Raw genomic sequence first — 20,819 nt, 5'->3', positions numbered from 1 at the left:
TTTTTGATAATATGAATCATGTACAGCTAGAACATAACTTTTCATTAGCTTTTACATATTTAGAACCGGATGATGAATCTGGTGATTCTCATATTTCATTTGGTGGACATTTTCCTTCTGTGATATTTCTTTTGGGCTATATCTAACATGCCTCATCTTCTATCTTTGAGTATTGTCGAATGCCACTATTGCTGCCTGTTTCCGTCCCACCGAGTTTGTACCATGATCTCTGATCAATAGATTTTATGTCAATCGCTTTCTTAATTTGTTGCATAGATGGTTATAACCAATTTAACGTTGTTAAGGTCTGCATTTATGGGAGACATGGAAGGCCAACAATGTTATTAGTTTATGTATGGAGAAGACACTGCTAATATTGTGAAGTCTTTCCTAAAGTTTTTCAGTTCTGGATGCTTCAATTGATGCATGTTCGCAAAGTAAATCAATAATTTTTGTAGTTCACGGGGAGCAAATGTTATATCGGGACTCTGGACATAATTTGCGTCCAGAGTCTAATGGTGGGACGTCACGTATCAAGTGGGTCCATCACAGTACATTGAGATTAGTCAATATTAAAATTTATGGGTTCACTTGACACGCGACGCCCAACTTTAGACTTCAGATGCATCTTGAATCCTGACCTAATATTTTTTCGTTCAAGGAGGAGGCTTCGAGTAGGCTATAAAACATACTACCTGCATTAGTTTATCTGGAGATTTGGTTGCCGCTGTCCACCTTGGGCTTATATTTAAAGCTACCAACCTCTTCTATTTTTTAAGCTTATCTATATTTACATATATAAGTATTCTTTTAATCTTTTCTATATGAAGTTTTTGAGTAGATCATACCAAGCGCTTACAGGTTCTCACAAAAGAATTGAAACTGACTGACAAAGTCCTCAATTTAATTGAACGGAATAAAAGCGTTCGTAGCCTCTTGAGATCTGGCAGGTAACATGAACAACAATTTGTTCAACTGCATCAGCCAGAATGATTTGAACGCATCATTGCCCACAAATAAGTAATTTAAAGAAGCTCAAACACACCCGAGACATCATCGAAAAACAATTGTCGCTGCTTCGCTCGGCTTAAAGAGTTCAATCCGCCACCAATAAAAGAGTGTGGCAGGCAACAACTGCACAAATTGAAGTCTGCTCCTAAGTCAAAGCAATACATATCCAGTAAAATATGGCATAACACAACATTAATTCTGTGCTACAAAATCAAGATCAAGGGATGTCCAGTATGTTTGATCATGTCCGATAAATAATACCAAATCACTGATTTAAAAATAGGCACAAGCCTATAATTGCCTAAGATGATGTAAACTTTGGGGCTGTTTGAATATGTTGCTGTTTATCCCACATCCAAGAGACACCAAAGTCTCCTTAAAAGAAAAAAAAAATTATTGCTCGTATCATCCTCCTCTTCACCGTTCAGAGCAAATCCTACTTTCGCTCGATATTCAATTCAACAAAGCAAATTTGGCATGCACATGTATTATACAAGTTTGAACCTACTCACAAGTTGCTTTACAAGCGGTTTCTGTACATTGGATAAAATGCAGCACTGAGTTATTAAAAGTTCTTCGGCTTATTTACAGATTTGTATACTAACTAATATAGTAAACGCTTATTTTTAAAATTTTAAACAAATGATGACTAATCCTATTTAAATTTCAGCTGAGAAGCTGAAGAGGGAGATTAGCTTACCCTTTACCCGTAACTTGTAGGATTTTGTACAAATAAATAAACAGCTCCTTGACATGTTGAGCCGCTACAATCACAACGCCTTCTGATCTAACCTTTCGTTCCAATTCAGGCATCGAACTAAACTGTGGAACCAATCACCGGTCTGATCACATTTATTAACAGTTGGAAGTGGGTGTTGGCTCATGCATATGCGAACCGAATCTCCTCTCGAGAGCTGCTGCCTTCTTTTCCCATCAAATGATACCCAAGCATTACTCCGTGCATCCTTTGGAATCTGGTGATTTTTAAAGTTGAATTAAAATGTGAAGCAATTAAGAAAGATGCAGTGTTCTGATACTGGAAAAGATTTGAGTGTTCAAAAAAAGAGTCTGACATAAGTAGCAAGGATCACGCAGATAATTGATATTATCAAAAACCTAGTAGAAAGATGTCTTGCAGAATGCTAATTCGTTGCTATTAAAGCAAGAAAACAAACATTCAAGACAGCATAAAAGCAAGCTTGACTTCAATGAGAAAGTTCTAAATAAAATCATCTAATTATTGTTTTTACATGCAGTCATTCCAGCAAAACGAGAAGAAACAAAAACAAAATTGAATAAATTAATGGAAATATTAGACTAACCTTCAACTCAAGTTGTGCAGAATCAGGAAGTATAACAGGTCTAAATGACAGTGAATGCGGGCATATTGGCGTAAAGAGCATGCAAGGAACATTGGGGTGGACCTGCATTTTATTGTATATATGTTAGAAAGCATTTTCTGCAAAGAGGAAAACACACTAAAAACTAATTTTAGATACTCCTCAGATAGTTTAAGGACAGCAAACAAGCTCGACTGCAAGCATTCCCTGAAACATTGCTTTATATACACGCAGAATCAAAACCAAAAAGTGGAGTGGATTTAATATAAATTAATAAAATGTACATTGTGCAGCATGGAATTTAAAGACTGCTACAAAAGCTGGATCATCAATTCATGGAAAACACAGTCACGTGCCTTTTTCAAAGCCAAAGCAGACCCGATATAAACAGTTTCTTAATCTATCTGATAGTAAGCAAAATTTCATCTTTGGGGAGATTCTGCTTAGCTCCGGCGAACAAATCATTATCATCATAACCTAGCTTATCCCCAACTATTTGGAACCGACTTTATGGCTCAGCCAATTATAAATAAGCTAATCGATAATTTCAGACAATATCATAGTAGTATGCTTATGGTATGCCTATTTTTCCCTTTTAATTGCAAGATCAAGATAATGATGCTGCTTCTATAGGCATGTTACAGTTTGCCAACAAGATACTCACCTCACCTAGCAAGGTCTACATAGAAGCTGGAATTATGAATTCATTCTTTAACTTTCTTTCCACTTAAGTTCAGTCTTTTGTGCCAGACTTAATCAGGAAAACAATTCCAGCAAGCTTCCAACAAGTTGGGTTAAACATGTCTCTATTCCATTTTGGTGCTTCATTAGGTGAACAACCTTGCCTTACCTTGTTATTTTATGTATTATAAAGTAAAAGCTATTTTCCTGGTCCAAAGGAACACCCTATAAATAAGCCACAATAATGGTAGTCTTATCAGAGTGCATTCATCATATTAGTAAGTGCGAAACAACAAATTTTCAGCCAGAATCTGAATTGAAACATTTAATTTAACTACAGGAAAAAAATAGCAGAAGTTCCTATTTTACACAGCATAGATTCTCCTTCAAGAAATAAAAGGGCATAAAGTCATTAGCAGTTGTTGCACTTCACAAAGATGGTCCACTGACAACCGTACAAAATGTAAAAGCTATAAATGGATTGTGAAACATAAACCACAATAATGATGGAGACATTTTAGTAGAGAGATAACATATCTGAAGCTGAACAAACTAACAGCCGGTGTTATCAAAGCGCAAAGTGCAATGCTATGCACAAGACATTATTTTTACTTCGAAGCACAAAACACAGAGCGAAGTGACGCTTTTATTAACCAAAATGTTAATAGGTCATACAAAATTATTAATGTATAAATACATTCATTAGCATTTATAAAATATAAAGCATAGCTTCAAAGTTAATATAAAATAAAAAAATAATGATATAATACATAACTAAAGTAAATATTGAAAGCAAAACCTGTAAATTAAAATTTCACACAATTTCTAATGGTTTGCGATAATAATTAAAAACTTAGAAATTATAAGAATAACCTGCAAATTAACTTTAGCACCTAGAAGGTTGCCTCAACAAAAAGAAGCAAGCGCTTCTCTTTGCTTTGTTCGTGAAGCGTACTTTTAAAAGCATTGCTAAAAGCATGTTACAATCAACAGTTAAGAAGGATGGCAGTTGTAGGTGTCTCCAATATAGGGCTACAACTCCAATATGTATAAGCTAAGCAGCAAAAACAATTACAGAATAATAACAATGAATTGTAATCTCTGAAGCAGTAATATAAACATAGTCAAAATTTAACAAAACTATTAACTGACCATTGAGCCACCTGCAGCTGTTGAGTAGGCTGTACTTCCAGTTGGAGTGGCTATTATAACACCATCACCTTGCACCTAGAGGAAGTGAATGGACCACATACAAAATATTACTGACATCATTACAGAATTAGCAGAGAAACACAGCAAGCACCACAGGGATGAAGAAAAGATAAACAATTGAAGAACTAGGCAATTGTAGCATATCTTGGCCAGGAGCTTTATCCATGCAAGTATCTCACAAAATGAATGTTTGAAACAAATTTAAGCTGTACTTCAAGTAAATAGAAACCATAACAGTACAGTACAAAATAAACAGCAGCATAAACCAAAAGTAGGCCACTCTCATAGGCTTATGTTGATATCTTGCAACTTTGAAGCATGGTTCAAAACCTGACCTGTACTAGTAGATCAGTTAAACTGCTGTCTCCATCAAGTAACTTCTGATCAAATTGATGTGCATGAAGAAATGGGACTCTTCTTGGTTTGTAATGGCTTGATAAAAATTGATTGATCATGGCGTTTGAGATGTAAGATGCTTATATTAGATGTCCTCTAAAGTTTGGAAAGAGAAAACAATGTCAGCCTCAAGGAAGAGAGGTGAAGTGATGAGAGAGTGAGAGTGAGAAAAACAGATGAAAATTATCGAAGGGAGAGAGGAGAGGAGGGAAGAGCTGGTCAATCCTAGGAGAGAAGGATTGAACACACTTAACAAATATGTTGTATTCAATAACATTAAGGGTCAGTTTGAGGCAGCTTTATGCCTGCGTTGTGTTTTTGACTGCCAAAAATTTCTATGATATAAAACTAATTTTTGAAACAAGGACTATTAAAATGTAGTAGTTGTAAAAAAGCTATTGTATGATTTTTTGGGAAAGGAATATTTATAATTCTCATAGCACCTTTCTAATAAAGTGTTTCCTTCCCAATAATTTATGAACCTCCTTTACAAAAGGCCAGTCTTTTGAAATAATTCCTTTACATAAAATACACTTGATTGCTAATATATAATATAAAGAATTCTAATATTATAGATTCTAACATGTTCAAATATAAAAGGGCCAAATAAGGTAGGTGATGAAATGTCCAATAATTATGTCCCATATCAACTCCGACGGAGAGCGAAGTACTCTCCCATGGAGTTGTCTGACTTGATTAGCAATAAGAAGCTAGGGGCTTCAAAGCAAGATGGGGACATACAACATTTGTCAGATAAGCAATATGAGTAGGGATCCTATGACATTATGGCGATGATATGAGGGTGGTGTGGTATGAACTCTACAAAGTGAAAAGAACAAAAGTTTAGGAAACTATGTAATAACTTGTTTAACAAGAAGATGTGGAGAGTTTAGACATCTCAACAGATTATGCCACTAGGTACGATCTCCTATATAGTAATGTATTGGTAATTTGAACAGACAAGTAAAGTCAACTACGATGAACTGAACAAAAATACAAGCTAAAGAGTGCGATAATGGACTAAATGCACCTTAGAATAGCAAAATCACATGTTAAATATCAATCTCAAACAAAACAAGACACAACCACGCCAACACACTCGGATTTAGGTACACGAAGAGGAGGTAATAGAACTGGTTTTGAAACCAAGAAATTTTTTTTGTCTTTTTTAACGTTTTCAATAAAACCTTCTCGTCGAAGTCTTTTCACAATGCAATGTTTTGAGGCCGTAAAAAGGCACCGGCGCCCACTTCCCCCCCCACTTGGATTTTGCTTTCCTTATCTACGCACACTACAAAACACAACCAGCTTCAAAACGCTTTGGCAGAGTTTTAAGATTGAAGTGGCTAGATAGAACAATGAATTAGTCCATTCAAGTTCCTTGAGGCACTAATCTAATATAATCATCATTATATTATAGCTTTCATCAAGATTTTTTGGTTACGGTATGTGTTAAATACAAAACGCCATGAAATTTTAGTGAAGACCAATAACTTCGGCTAATATTATAACATGTTTAATGATAGGTAAAATATGAATAATATGATAATATGAAGGATGAGAGCCATTATCAAAATGGGACTAGAGGAAGCTTAATTTTTGGCACCTATTATTTATAATGTTGATCATAATAAGGATCATCATAGAAGCCATGATAGTCATGAGAATAAGATGATTTTTTTTATCATCGGTGTCATCAATATTAAATTTATTATAATAATCATATTTAGATATATCATACTATGAGCCCAAAATAAGAAAATTAAATTAAGGATGTATCCAAAGAAAATGTGGGGATTAAGATGAGATTTTTGAGGGTTTGAAATAAGCAAGCTAAGCATCCAAGGAGGAGTCCAATCAAGCGTTCAACAGTTTTTATTTTTATTTAATTTTTTCTTTTTATAGCTCTCTTGTGGCAAGAAATCTCCTTGAATTGGTTGGGTATTAAAGTAAAATTTTATGAAATTTATTTCAAGCCAAAAAATAGAAAGAGAATCAGAGATCGATATGAAAGAAATTTTTATAACTAGTTCAATTATTGTATTTGTTAAAGGGATTCAAAGAAAATATTTAAAGGGTTTGCGAGGATTTTAAGCCCAATTATAATAAAATAATAATTTTTTGTTTAGAAAGAAATCATAACATCAAAACAAGACTAATTTAGGTTTAACCAAGGAGGGGACTAGTGGGATTGTTTGGGAGAGAGATGTCCATGGTTCTGAATGGTTTTCTAGTCGTTTGAAGAGGGTGGATGGGGATGGTGATGGTGATGTAATGGTAATGGCGGTGAACATTGTTGGGTGGAGATGAGCAAAATTTTTTTTAGGGTTTTTAAAGGGGAAATAGAATAGAGGGACAAATAGATAATCATTTTGCTTAGGATTGGAAAGGAAGATGAGTAAAAATGGGGAAGGAGTGTTGAGTTAATTCTTGAATGAACTCAAAGATCATTCAACTCTAATACCAAATTGTGCAGAAGCAAAGAAAATTTTCATGTTGTCATGGGCTTAAGAAGGTCGTGTGAGATGTTGTTGATACTGAAGGCTATACGAACTATTCAGGGCATACAGTTGAGACTCGTGATCATGTCACATATCATGGAAGAGACATGATACAGAGTTGACAAAGATTACAGGGATCGATAAACTACTGGATGAGTTGTTTGGGGCGGCAATATTCTCCTGAATTGACTGGAAGTTAGGGTGCTATCAAATTTAGATGAGACTGAAGGATGTCCACAAGATGACATTTCGAGGCGGTGAGGGTCACTGCAAGTTTCTGATTAAATGGAATAATTTTCAGATGATGACGTCATGTGGGAGTCATACGACCTAATCCAATAACATTTTATTATCTTGAGGACAATATGTCTTTTGGGAGGAGAGTATTGCTACGTCGGTGTCTTGCCTAAGGGCAATTTTCTTTTGTGCACCTAAGGGCAATTTTGTCTTTTGTCATTTATTATTATTTAGTATCAATAGGGCTACTATGTTTAGGTTTAGGGGGACATATGAGATTGGGCTTGAGCCATAGGGTGAGAGATTTCCTACCTGTCGAAATGTATGAATTGGGAGAGAACGCCTGCCTCTCGAATTGTAGGTGCTTATATTTGTATTCAACCCAAGTGTTTGAAGTTCTTGCAATAAGTTATTATTTGTCCTAAATCCTGTGTAGAAATCGGTGATGATTCTTAGGAGCAAAAACTCTAGTCATATTATTTGATAATAGATGGAGTGATTTAGCAAAATCAATAATTGGATCATTTGGAATAAATATGAACGATAATGGAGCTATCATTTATTTTATTCCAAATTTTATAATGGACATCAAAGAGTGTGTACAACATTTAAAAATAGGAATTAAAACTAAAGGCTATGATATGGTAACTAGGTCATTAAATCTGAGAATAAAAACTGAATTTATAGAAAAGATGCAAGAACATTCTAAAGTAAAATTTAAATTAAATGATGAACAGTAGAACTTATGCTAGCAAGCCAAGGTCTTAAAGCCTATCACAAACACAATTCATTTGCACAAATATTGATGAAGATGCCAACACCAAAATAATGAAAATAAAATGAAGAAGCTAAAATAGTCACAGAAAAAGAGCCAACTGTAGTACTTTTGTTATCAGGCGTTTATGCTCGTAACACTCAATTTTAGATAGGTATGGATTAGAACCACGATCCACAACGACTTCATTTAGAACATCAATTGCTTTTCCAGGCATAGTCTTCCCATTTTGTAATATTTCACATTGTAAGCGCATTCTGAGAGTTATATAAACTCCAAGTGAGTTGTTTCCATGTATTACTGCCTTCAGATCCTGTCTAAAATCTTCAAACTGTACGACAGTAGAGAATTGGAGTTTAGAGAAGTATTGCATCAGTGAAACTTTAATATGGACAATTGAAAGAAAGAACTTACATAATGTGATGTGAGAAATCCTAGAGATCCAAGATTAAAGGAAACAACAGGAGGAACAGCGCCTCTAAATAGGTTTGATGCATGTAGAATTACACCATCACCTCCTAAGCATGCCACAAAATCAACTCGCTCATGAAGGTTACTGCATTGCAACAATTGCAACTGTAAGCAATAGATTGAAAATTTAACAAGCTATAAATCCCTCTCTAAGTTCTTCTACTGATTTTGGTACCTAGTGTCCTGGATATAGAAAGTCTGGACAAAGCCAAAACCTGGTATCCTTGCAAATACATCATGCACATCAGGTTCAACAAGAACATTCATTTTCTCTTGGTGATAGAGGTATGAAGCCACCTGCAAATGACAATAGAGGACAAATAACAAAGCATTCCAAAAAAGAAAAAAAAAAAGAAAAAAAAAAGGTAAATCACGATAAACAAGAAGAACTTTATTGCGTGAGCAAAATTTTATATTATAAATTAAGTATTTCTATTCGTCCCCTAGAAAAGTAGACCCATTTCTTTCCTAAGATTATCAACTGAGTACAAGATGTCAGCAGGATGCCTTCTATTTTTCATAGGCCTTTAACTGGATCTAATAAATTCCCACTATTTCGGATAGAATTCTTAAGATCATGTGTTCATACATCAGATCTATCATGAATTTCAAATCAATAGCTTTGATTGGATTAGAAGAAAATTGCAATTTCAAGGTACAGAGAATTCAAATGGCTTGGAATCAAACAATGCATCGTTGGTGGTATCTTAGTTGTATTGAACAGTTTTGCCATTGTGTAAATAAATGCATATAACTAGATTTTAAAAAGGATTCTATATATTGTTCAATTATCCTTGAATCATTCGTATGCTTCATGAATGGCTAAACCACCATTAAAATCAATGAAACTTGATCCCTAAACAGCTACATTGTCAAGAAAATCAAGTTCGTATAGGCTCATGAGACAATCTTAGGCTGAAACTTCACAATATTGATCCCTTGGAATGGATGTAAATGCAAAAGATGTGACCTGATGGAACTAGGGCTGTAAACGAGAAAAGCTTGGGCGAGCTCGGGCTTGGCTCATGTTTGGCTCGTTCAAAATTGCTCATATTCAAAATCGGCTTGTGTTCAAAATTGGCTCGTTAACAACATGTCTGTGTTTGGCTCGATTTAAATATTTTTGTTCATGTTCGACTCGAAATTGAGTCGTTAAAATTAATTGAAAAAAAATAGATGTAGAGTATTGGATTCGAATCTGCCAACTCTGTGCAATAGAAGATGCAAAACCACATGACCACACGAGTTGTTATGACTTAAACTTACATAAAAATATATATAATATATTATAATATAAATAATATAATATATTATTATATAAATAATATTTATAGTTTCTTTATTTCGAGCTAAAATGAGCCGGACAAAATCGAACAAAGCGTTGTCTTGTTCGGCTCATTAATAATTCGAGCTTATAAAATTTGTTTGTGTTCGACTTGTTTACTTAACAAACGAGTCAAACTCGAGCTACTTAACGAGTCGAACACGAGTTGATCATGAACAACAAGCTTGTTTGACACCCTAGATGGACCTCAAAAGGAAAACAATACCAAAAGATGGCTCCTCTTGTAATGGCCCACCAGTTATGTTGATATAAACACAAAAATATGATGCGAGTGACTCAACTAAAATCTTAAAAAGAGAAGCAAATATACAAATTAAAGATAATTAAAAATGTAAACCTACATGTAATGACTAACCAATCTTATTCAACTGCAAGTAATTTACCACAACAAGCATCCAAGATGATATACATCGTTCCTACATTGAACTAGCACAGAGATTTAGCTCATTATTGCGTCTGATCCTTTTGGATGGGTTCAAATTATGCATCCTAAAATATTTATCATCAATCATCATAAGTTCTGTAGCACTTCCTATGCTCATATTTGGGCATAGACAAAGAACTACTAGAATACTAGCTATGAGAAGAAGCCTACTACAAGCATGCTACATGGTCGCCAATTGAAGTAATTTGAGGGCACCATGGTTCGAGCAGTAATTATAAATTTTCACTTCAATCAATCAAGCATATAATACAGGATTATAAGATCGCCTAAATTACATTTTGCTCTTGCACAATAACAATTAACGAAAAGCTAATATAATAAGTGCCTCATAAAAACAAACAACCTCTTTAGCTTCCTCTATAAGCTCTTGCCCTAATTTTTTCAATAGCAGTACGGTCTTTGGAAGAGATTTCCACATAAGCATCTGTTGCTGGGTGCTTGGATGTGTGAAAGCCAATGAAGATTCTGTTACTTTCTCTCTAGTGCAAGTGAATCCATCAGTTCGGACTAAAAACATCTCTGCTTTTTTTCTTGATTGGACCCTTACAACACCAGTTGTAGAAGCACACATATTGCCCTCCATCAGATCCAAACCATCACCGGTTAACCCACTAGAAACCTTACCATTCTCCAAAATTTGTCTGTCTGTGAGAGTAGATAAAGTTTGATCACTGAAGCTACTTGGATAAAAAGAAACCATGGGTTCATCAACTGCAACTGCATAACTTTTTTTGTCATGATGACCATTAGCAGCCAATTTCAATGACAAAGAACTCCTATACTTGAGATTTTCTTCTTTGCCCAAAACAGTATGGCTAGCTCCATATTCATGACCTTTATTTTCAGGTTGTCCATCAGAACTTCTTGGCTTCATCCACCAAGATATATAAGCATTTGTAGGAGTGTATGTCTTTCTTGAAATACATGCATCCTCGAACTTTTTCCTAAAAGAATTAAAATAGGTTTTGGGAGAGGTTTTTCTGCTTTGGAAAAATTGAGTCACTTCCTTTCTAGAAAAAAAATCACACTTGGGAAGTTGTTCTTTGAAAGGATCATTCTTAAGAGAATAATGTGAAGTTGCTCCATTGACATCACTACTTCGCACTGAGTTATGCATGAAGGTCAGATTAGGATTCAGTTTTTCATTCACGTTGTCCTTTTGACTAATTGATATATCTTGTTCCTTGAATTTTCCAGCAGTATGTTCAACTGCAGCAAGCCCATAATCATTTTCAGCATCTAGAATTGTGCCTCCCTGTGCTTTCATAGGTATTATATCAAACAATTTCTGACCTTCCAAGCCTTTCACAGCTTTTAATGGTTTAAAATCACATGCTAGAGAGTTCCTTTTAGCAGAATTCATTTCAGCAAGTGCAATATATTGCCTCCATCTCGAAATCATAGCAGAAGTTCTATTAACTCCTTCTTGACTATGCAGGTAAAGTGGATTCCTTCTGGGATCTGATATCAACAGAGCAAATTGCTCAACTTGCTCCATAGATGGAGCAGTTCCAGGTTGAACAGGCAAATTTATTAGCTCTATCTTCCCAGATGAAACAGTCTGCTTTATAGCAGAGTCGTAGAATTCATCCATGGATCCCTCTGCTCTCAAATCAACAATAGTTTTAAACTCCTTGTCTAGTAACCAAGCGAGGCCTTCCTCGGTTACCTGGCCTCCTCTCCAAAAAGCTACTACATGATCGTCCCACACAATGGCTTCCTTCATGGTGGAGAAGAGAACAGCGGCCCAGTTTGCAAAAATCTTTGGACTGGGACAATCTTCTCTGCGTGAAAATCCAGCATCATAGCAGACATTCTTTAGCCTCTGTAATCGCCTCCAGATGTTACATCTAGGATTTTCAAAAGGTTTTAAATAGTTTAAAAGTGCAACTTCTAAACTCTCACAGCAACTTTTCATTTCATCTCTGAATAGAGCAAGTGGTGGAAGCCTACCATCTGCAGTATTAATAGCTGCAGCTTGAAATGAATTAACCAAAGAAGACCTTCCAGATAACACTTCTTCTCTGCTTCTACTAAGTAATGCCAACATACAGGCAAGCACTGCAACCACCGTTTCTTCCAAGAAAAGCATATCCTCAGACGGAATCTCATAAGAAACAGGACATTCTCCAGTCTCTGGATTGCAAATGATTTCCATTAATGAAGCATGAAGATGCTCTGCTGCTCTAAAGATCCTACAGTATGCCTCAACTTCAGCAATATCACCAGGAAGAGGACCAACCCATAATAGTTGTGACCGATCATTAATCTGCACAGTCTAACAACACAAAGAAAACAGCTTTACTTCTCAGAAATTCAAAACTTATATTTAGCAATAGATAAATATGATTAGAAGTAATTATAATATCTCAAAAAAAGGATGCAACAATTGCTTATACAGAAGATTACCACTCAAACATGAATAAATCAGGACTTGATATATAGATGAAGTTCGGTGGGAAAGAAGAACCATTAGATGCCACAAAAAAGGTTGCCAGGCTCGAATAGCCAAATGTGGAAGAAATAGGGAAGCAACCATGCATTTATTCCAAGATTTTCTCAAAAAAAATTGATAAGCAAGTCACAAACAAAGAAAACAACCTAGAGCTCCACAAAACAAGCTGATAGGTAGCTAGCTGTACATCAATAAAAAACTTTGGAATTAAACAAGATTAGAAAGAGCTTAAACAGACATTTGGTAGGAGCATATTGTTTACCCTTAAAACGGGATTAACTAATTCAACATGAATAGCCATCCAATGGATTAATTTACACTACTTTTGTGAAGTTAAGCACAATCAGGTCGACTTGATTAATATGCGCTCTAATTAACTGAAAAAAACTCAACTTTAAATTTATGCTTGATCAATCTTATTTAATTAAGTTTAAACTTAAATAAAAAATAATCATCCCAATTAAATTGAACATTTTGTTTTGAAAAGAAGTGATAAAGGCTTGCAGATTGGATCCACATACATACATCCCATAAATCCATTAACTCGTTCAAACCACAACGCAACAGAGCCCTAGTCGCTGCAATTATTGCACAAACTAGCCACATCATACTCTCCATGATCACGTGGCCCTCCTCTCTTCTTCCAGAAGAAGCCTACAAAACCTTATGTCCCACTTTCTCTCATTAGAATTCCCAACCTCAACATTCTCTTTTGATTTATTTACCCATACTTGATTAGCACTTCAACGGTCACCAGTTACTCTTTACCTTCCCAGAATTAACCTCACTCCCCATAACCCTCGCTGCTCACCTTCAACCTCCATGCATCTCTCCCTCATGCATCACTGCTGGCAGCCCTCTCTCTTCCAAAATCCCTCAGTCTCTAGTATCTTCTATCTTAGCCAACCACAACCACTCTTCCACAACTTTAATCATAAACATAGCACAGCCTCTCCCCTGTGCACAGCAACAATTGTGTCGACAACAACAAGTACAACCTCCCCAAAGCTCAAATCCTATCTAGAATCTTAACAAAGTAAATCACATCACACCCACCATCGTAGCTATCAAGTTGCATCTCATTACACTTCTTATAGCATAAATCATGTCATCCTCCACTATACCATTTGATAAACAATCTCTTAGTCCTCTTAACACGGTAAACCCCACAAAAATCATGAGAAATTGTCCATTTCTAATGTCATTTCTTAATATCTATTAGATGCCTCTATAATTATTGTTGTCCAGCAGCATGCACTAAAACTCCCACTAGCCTAATATAAAGTTATAATAGTGGGAGTTCCCTATTAAATGGTGAATTCATAACTAGCAAAATTAAGCTAATTTCATAAATATCATGGACCAACAACAGACAATAGTTCTATGATAAATCCCAATCAAACACATAGTAAAATCTTTTAAAGGGATCCAACAGATTGACGTCATTTTCCTACTGCTTAAATGACAATTATGGTGAGCCTAATGCCACTGATGTAGCTCAATCCCTCGTAGCCATATGGCTCCCTTAAGATTACTATTACCTAGCAAGACTAGTAGTCACCTGACATATAGTAAGTGAATGGAAAATTGAGTTTTACCACTCTACTGCCTCACTAGCTAAGTCAAAATGTTTGAATATACAAACTAACTTTAAGGAAAAAAAATTACAAAATATTTGACAACTTCAAAGGGCATAAGGCACTAACAAAAATTCTTATTGGCTGAACGTTCTTGGATCAAAATCTCTAAATTCAATTAAGGCACCTAAAATTTTTTATAGAATAACTAAGTGGTTCCAAAATAGCCTAAATATTTCAATAGAATATTGAGTAAGCAAGGCAATCATTATGTTTAACAAATTACCGAAGAGCCCATAGTACTCTTAAGGCTCTAAATCAAATGCATTATAACTAGGTCTCATAGTTAGGGCCATGGCAAGGAAATAAAAATCTCGTATCCTAAAGACAATAGGGCTCAGTGTTTATAATGTAGAAGGTGCTACTTCATCATTAAGGCCTAAAAATAAACATCATTCACATATAGCAAAGAGGATTAATCCTTGAACCAAATTTCATAGAGCAAACTGCAAGCTAGAAACCTTTTTTAGTATATCTATTTTGAATCTTTCCCTTAATAATTAGCCCAAGTAGATCCTAACTCACTAGGCCGCACTCTCTTCTCGTCGTCACTTGTCATCTTTATTTCACTTGTCTATATCGTCTCCATTTTTCTTTTTCCTATACACTCTTATTGCTACTAAAGTAGCTTAATCACCTGTAGCCATATGGTTGCCTTGAGCTTACCGCTACCTAATAATGCTAGTTGTTGTCTGACACAAGTGGGTAGATGACCAATTGAATTTTACCATTATATTGTCTCATTATTTGAGTCAAAAGGCTTGACTATACAAAATAACTACAACAACAACAACAACAACAACAACAGTAACAAAGCCTTAATCCCACTATGTGGGGTCGGCTACATGAATCATTTTTCTCCATTGCGTTCTATTTAGTGTCTTATTTTCATTTAGGTCTAGAAAATATGACACTAAATAGAACGCAATGGAGAAAAAGGATTCAAGTAGCCGACGTAGTGGGATTAAGGCTTTGTTGTTGTTGTTGTTATTTTGTATGGTCAAACCTTTTGACTCAAATAACGAGGCAGTATAATGGTAAAATTCAATTGGCCATCTAACCACTTGTGTCAGACAACAACTAACATTATTAGGTAGCAGTAAACTCAAGGCAACCATATGGCTATAGGCAATCGAGCTAATTTAGTAGCAATAAGAGTGTATAGGAGAAAGAAAAAAGGAGCGATATAGACAAGTAAAATAAAGATGACAAGTGACGAGGAGAAGAGAGTGCGGCCTAGTGAGTTAGGTTCTACTTGGGCTAATTATTAAGGGAACGATTCAAAATAGGTATACTGAAAAAAGGTTTCTAGCTTGCAGTTTGCTCTATGAAATTTGACTATAAAAAATAACTAAGGGAAAAAAATATAGAAGTTTCAAAACTATAGAAATTCAAATATTTGACACTTCTAAGGGCATAAGACAGTAACACAAACTCTTATTTATTGATCTGTCTTAGGTCAAAAACTCTAAATTCAATTAAAATACTTAAGAACATTTTAGTGAATAACTAAATGGTTCCAAAAAAATAGCCTAAGAAATTCAACAGAATATATAGTAATTAAGGTGATCATAATGTTCAATAAATTATCAAAGTGCATATAGCATTCTTTAAGGATCTAACACAAACACATAAATTATGTTCAGGGAGGATAAATTTTGGTACTCGACAAGTGATACAACATGTTGAATGATGAAAAATATGGTGTACTCCTGCTATTTATAATTGAGTCTTGTAGGTAAAGACATGGCAAGATAACATGGCTCTCCTATGCCAAAGTGTAAGACACAATGTTTAAAATGAAGGAGAAGGTAGTAATGCATCATCAAAGCCTAAAATAAAGAGGATAATCCTTGAACCAAATTTCATAAAGCCAATTGCAAACTAGAAACCTTTTTGAGTATATACCTATCCTGAATCGACCCCTTATAATTAGCCCAAGCAGAACTTAGTCCACTGGGCCAAACACTCTTCTCCTCCTCGCTCGCATTCACTATTTCATTTGTCTATATCATCTCCTTTTTCTCTTTTATACACTCTTATTGTTGTAAATCATAATCCGATTTTGCCATGAGTAATCGTGTGGTCATGATGATTCTATTAACATGAATTGGTTACAACTTATTGCAACAAAAAAAAAAATCTAAAATTTATTAGATTTATCCTCGTTAATATTGATGACCAGAAGTTGCTATGATGATGCCGGCACTACCCATTTATTATTTGATACCATATAAAAGAAATTTTGCATATAATGGTAGAAATTTTACATGAAAATAAATCATACGCAGTTATGCCAATTAGTGCCCTACGTGAAGTTGAAGAAAAGAAAACTGAAGTTTCAAGCATAATCCACCAATATAAAGGATGTAATGTATCAATCGACCCAAACGATACCATCCATCTATTAAAAAAATCCCCGATTCTCCTATCTTCGGCTCCCAACTCAGTCACATCGGGTGAAAATGTACACAACCACTAAAAAAATAATAAAAATAAAAACCAACGGAAATTCAAGAGGCATAAACCTGCAAGTCCAGATCGATCGAAGGGGGCAACGAGCTCGTAAGCCGAGCTCGCGCCACACCGGACTTCAGCGTCTCTCCCTCACCGCCTCCACACCCCACCGCTCTCCTCCACCACTTATCCTTACGCGTAAAATACGCGGTGAACCCATTGCACCCATCGAACACACGAAGGTCTGAACACTTGCCGGGGAGCAGCGAGGTATTCAGGGGGCCGTGGCCCCAGAAAGCCGCCAGCATCTAGCCGAATCCAGTGAATTACAAATACAAAGAGGATTTCCTTTACGGTGGATTAGACGGGAAGGAGAAGGTTTCTTGTTCTGATTTGCCTCGCCAAGTTCCCATTTCTTGCCCAGACAGGTGCTGGAGCAGTCGCTGTGTTCGGGTTGGATTACAAATTTTTGGTTCGAATTAGCAGCACCAATAAATTTCTAGCTTCAAATAAACAAATTATATATATTATTTATATAATAATATATTATATTTTTTAGTATGAAATTATCCTTTTTTTTTTTTCAAAATACACTTTTCAGGAGTTAGAACCAAAAGAAAGAGTGGAGAGAAAGAAGGGAGGTGTTAGAAAATTCTCAAAAGACACGGAGAAAAGATAAAAAGATATAGGGAGCAAAGTCGAGCCCTTTTATTCATTGTTGAGACTCATATTTGTAGAAGGTCTTTTTGTAAGATTACAGAAATAAAAGAGCAATTATGGAAATAGCGCCAAATTACCGGAGAAGAGAGCGATTATGGAAAGTGTTATTAATGCAATTAATTATGGAAACTGTTATTAATGCAATCAATGTGCTGGTTTAATACTAAATTTATAATTTGAATATGAATATGACAATAATTGACCGGTCGACATGTTTTGGTTAGGTCGACCAAAGCGACGGGCCTAGTAGATGTCGTTTCTGCCAAGGTACATGTGGTTGGTCCGTCAGTTGTGTTCGTCCGACTTTTAGGAAGCTTCGACGGTTGGGACGTAGATAGGCCCACTGACCAAATTTGCTTAGGGTGGACTTGATTGGTTAGTTCATCTTCCAGATAACCGATTCAGATCATGTCTCTCGAATTTAATGCCTCGATCGTTTTGTCATCATTTCAGTAGTTTGATTGTTTTGAGATTTGTACCGACAATATTGGTGTATACATATTAGTTCCTTGAATTTTCTTGCTAATTGATAGTGACAGCTAGATAAGGATAGAGAAATTACTAAACAATCAGTGACATCAAAACCAAGAATCGATTGAACAATTTATTCCCTTTGGGTTCCGTGTCTAGTGTGTTCTATAAATAAAGTCATAGAATTGATGTTGCATCCTTAGCTGCCAGTTTTTTTCTAGATAGTTGAGGTACATCATGACTGATGGTATGAGTCGGTCGATATGGATCCCAAAATTTTGGCCAAGGTAAGCTTCCAGGCCCCGACCCCTCTAATGAAGAGAACAAGTGTGAAGAAAGGAAATGGTCGAGGCCCGAATCTGATCCGGCCGACGTAGTTAGCTTGTCTGATGGCATTGAGGAACAATCGCCGAAAAAGCTTTGCCAGGAAACTCTGGGATTCGGGTCCGATGTGAACACGATTGTCAAGGGCTAGCAAGTCTTGCTTGTGGTAGATGTTGAAGAGGGCGGAAGGGAGTGGCTATCGCCGCCTCTCCTCCGCCGCCCTTACCAAGAGGCGAGGTATTTTGTTTCGAGAGAGAGAGAAAGCTTCTGGAGGCCCTTTCTTCGATAGATAGATTTATGGGCACATAAAGATTTCTTTGGTCGTTGGTGGTTTTTAACAATTTTTTAGCTTTTTTCCAATGCAGATAAATCAGTCAAGTTAGAGAGAAGCGAAGATGGTGGGCCTTCGAAGGACATTGCAGAGTCCACTCCCACTGCAGTGGCTAGTCTGCAGGCCGAGTTCGCGGGACCTCTGCCATCAATCCTTTCGGAGGGGCACCAATCACTTGACCCTTTGCACGCTATCAGCTTTAAAAAGGAGCAAACAGAGCGACAACTGCCTTCTCCTGGATCCATGGAGCAGCAGGTGGACATGACCGAACCTTTGTTAGTGTTGGTTGGTTCTTCAGAGGGAGCGACCAGAGGCTCGACCATGGATCCTGCGAGGGAGTTATTAGTCCACCTCGCAACCACGAACTCAAAGGTAGCGACTTTCCTAGAGGAGGTTACCACCTTGTAAAGCGGGCTGACTGAGGCACTTCGCGAGCTAGGAGTGCTTCGCGAGTTGGCCAATATGAGCAAGTTTCATCACGAGGCCAACCGGGTGGACTAGGTTAGGTGGAGCAGTGGGATGGTCCTATAAAGAATGGCTCAGAGGGCATATGTCTCTACCGAGGCCTTCGAGGACATGTTCATAAAGCACTTTATTCGAGACTTTTAATAATATTATTTGGATTAGAAAGGGCTTCAAATAAATTTAAAATGATATTTTGTGTGACACTTATCATTATGTGATGTTGCATTTTACGTGTCTGCCCTATAAATAGGGCAAGGATCATTCCTTTTACATATACATTCTCGTTTCTTTCAGTGCATTTGTTCTTTCTTCTCCTTTCGTCTTCTGGCCGCCTTTGACTCTCTGAGAAGGTTCCCAAATACCCTTCCACCTTTTTTTTTCTCTGTCAAGAGTGTCGACCCTTTGTTCTTGATGGATGCCAACGTGAGAGAGTTGCAGAGGAAGTATGTTCTTTATTACGGCACCGGCACGTCGAAGGATGCCTGAGTAGGTGCGAGCGACTGATGACTTGGGTACAAGGTCATTCCGACGCAAGTGTTGTTGAACTCCATAGATGTAATAATGACCTTCATCCTCTATTATTGTCGAGAGCATATTTCATGGTCGATCAAATTGTTTAAGCACTGTTTCTCATTCAAGGATGATAAGGAGGGCTTCTCCATGTTCTTAGCGGGCAAGGAACTTCACATGCTGGGAGTGGAGAATAAGATAGAGGATTGGAAGAAGAAGTTTCTGGCCGGTTCTTGCTTTGGTGACTGGGGGATCTGAACTAAACCATTGGAGCAAGTTATGGACAGACCAAAGTTTCTTCCATTGAGTAGGGATGTCAATAAGGAAATGTTGACTGGTCGTCATCTCTCAGTCCCACAGTACATCGTCAAGGCGACGGTTCCCCGCCTGCTAAGGGGCAATATGACTGAGGAACAAAGGTGCCTCTCAGATATTTATGAGGTGATTAGGGCCAAGGAGGCGAAGGAGAAGTGAGCTGCTAAGCACCAAAACCAGCAGTGTCTTGCAGGGCCAGGTAATTCTGTAGAAAATGAGGCCCTTCTTCCTTATAGTCTGGCCTCAAGATATCTTACCTCCTTGGCTGAAACCACCATTGTTATTCAAGATACAGTGACCAACAAGGTTACCACAATTCCTAAAAAATATGCTTCTCATTTGTTGATGCGGGGTAAGGTGACAGGAGAACAACTTTTCCGAAGGTGTTCTAGATGAAACCGAGACCACAACTCCCTCTTCCTCAAAAACCGACATGTTGTTGATTGTGGCTATTCTATCGAATTTGCGGGTTGGGGATCCTTCCTTTGTTGCCTTGTCCAAAAGACCTAAAGCTAGGCAGGGCTCTCCTGTTGCCTCACCCAGTTCTTCATTGAGAGAGTATACTTCATCTTCAAACGATGAGGCCTCGCCTTCCCATGAAGAAAAAAAGGTCCATCGGTGAGGGAAGGAGCTGCTGAGGGATATAAACATCCCATCTCTCCCTTGTTTAAAGAGGAAGGAGGAGGCCTTTGAGTGGGACCTCATGCACAGGGGTGCCAA

At 36.8% G+C, this 20,819-nt stretch overlaps 1 protein-coding gene across 1 annotated transcript; it reads right to left on the bottom strand.

Moving 5' to 3' along the window:
- Window positions 1-1,229: 1,229 nt before the first annotated feature.
- On the bottom strand, window positions 1,230-17,436 carry LOC110027427 (probable NAD kinase 2, chloroplastic). Its single transcript, XM_020728872.1, has 8 exons — window positions 17,035-17,436; window positions 10,758-12,692; window positions 8,800-8,921; window positions 8,568-8,709; window positions 8,263-8,484; window positions 4,185-4,259; window positions 2,334-2,435; window positions 1,230-1,985 (listed from the first exon to the last, which is right to left on the bottom strand). Exons 1-8 carry the CDS (start codon window positions 17,269-17,271, stop codon window positions 1,782-1,784), a joined length of 3,039 nt encoding a protein of 1,012 aa, XP_020584531.1. The 5' UTR covers window positions 17,272-17,436; the 3' UTR covers window positions 1,230-1,781.
- Window positions 17,437-20,819: the final 3,383 nt, after the last annotated feature.

This window comes from Phalaenopsis equestris, unplaced genomic scaffold (assembly GCF_001263595.1).
Source record: "Phalaenopsis equestris unplaced genomic scaffold, ASM126359v1 Scaffold000428, whole genome shotgun sequence".
Classification (NCBI taxonomy): domain Eukaryota; kingdom Viridiplantae; phylum Streptophyta; class Magnoliopsida; order Asparagales; family Orchidaceae; genus Phalaenopsis; species Phalaenopsis equestris.
Note: the sequence above shows the minus strand (reverse complement) of the source record. Positions and strands in the feature narration are given on the sequence as shown.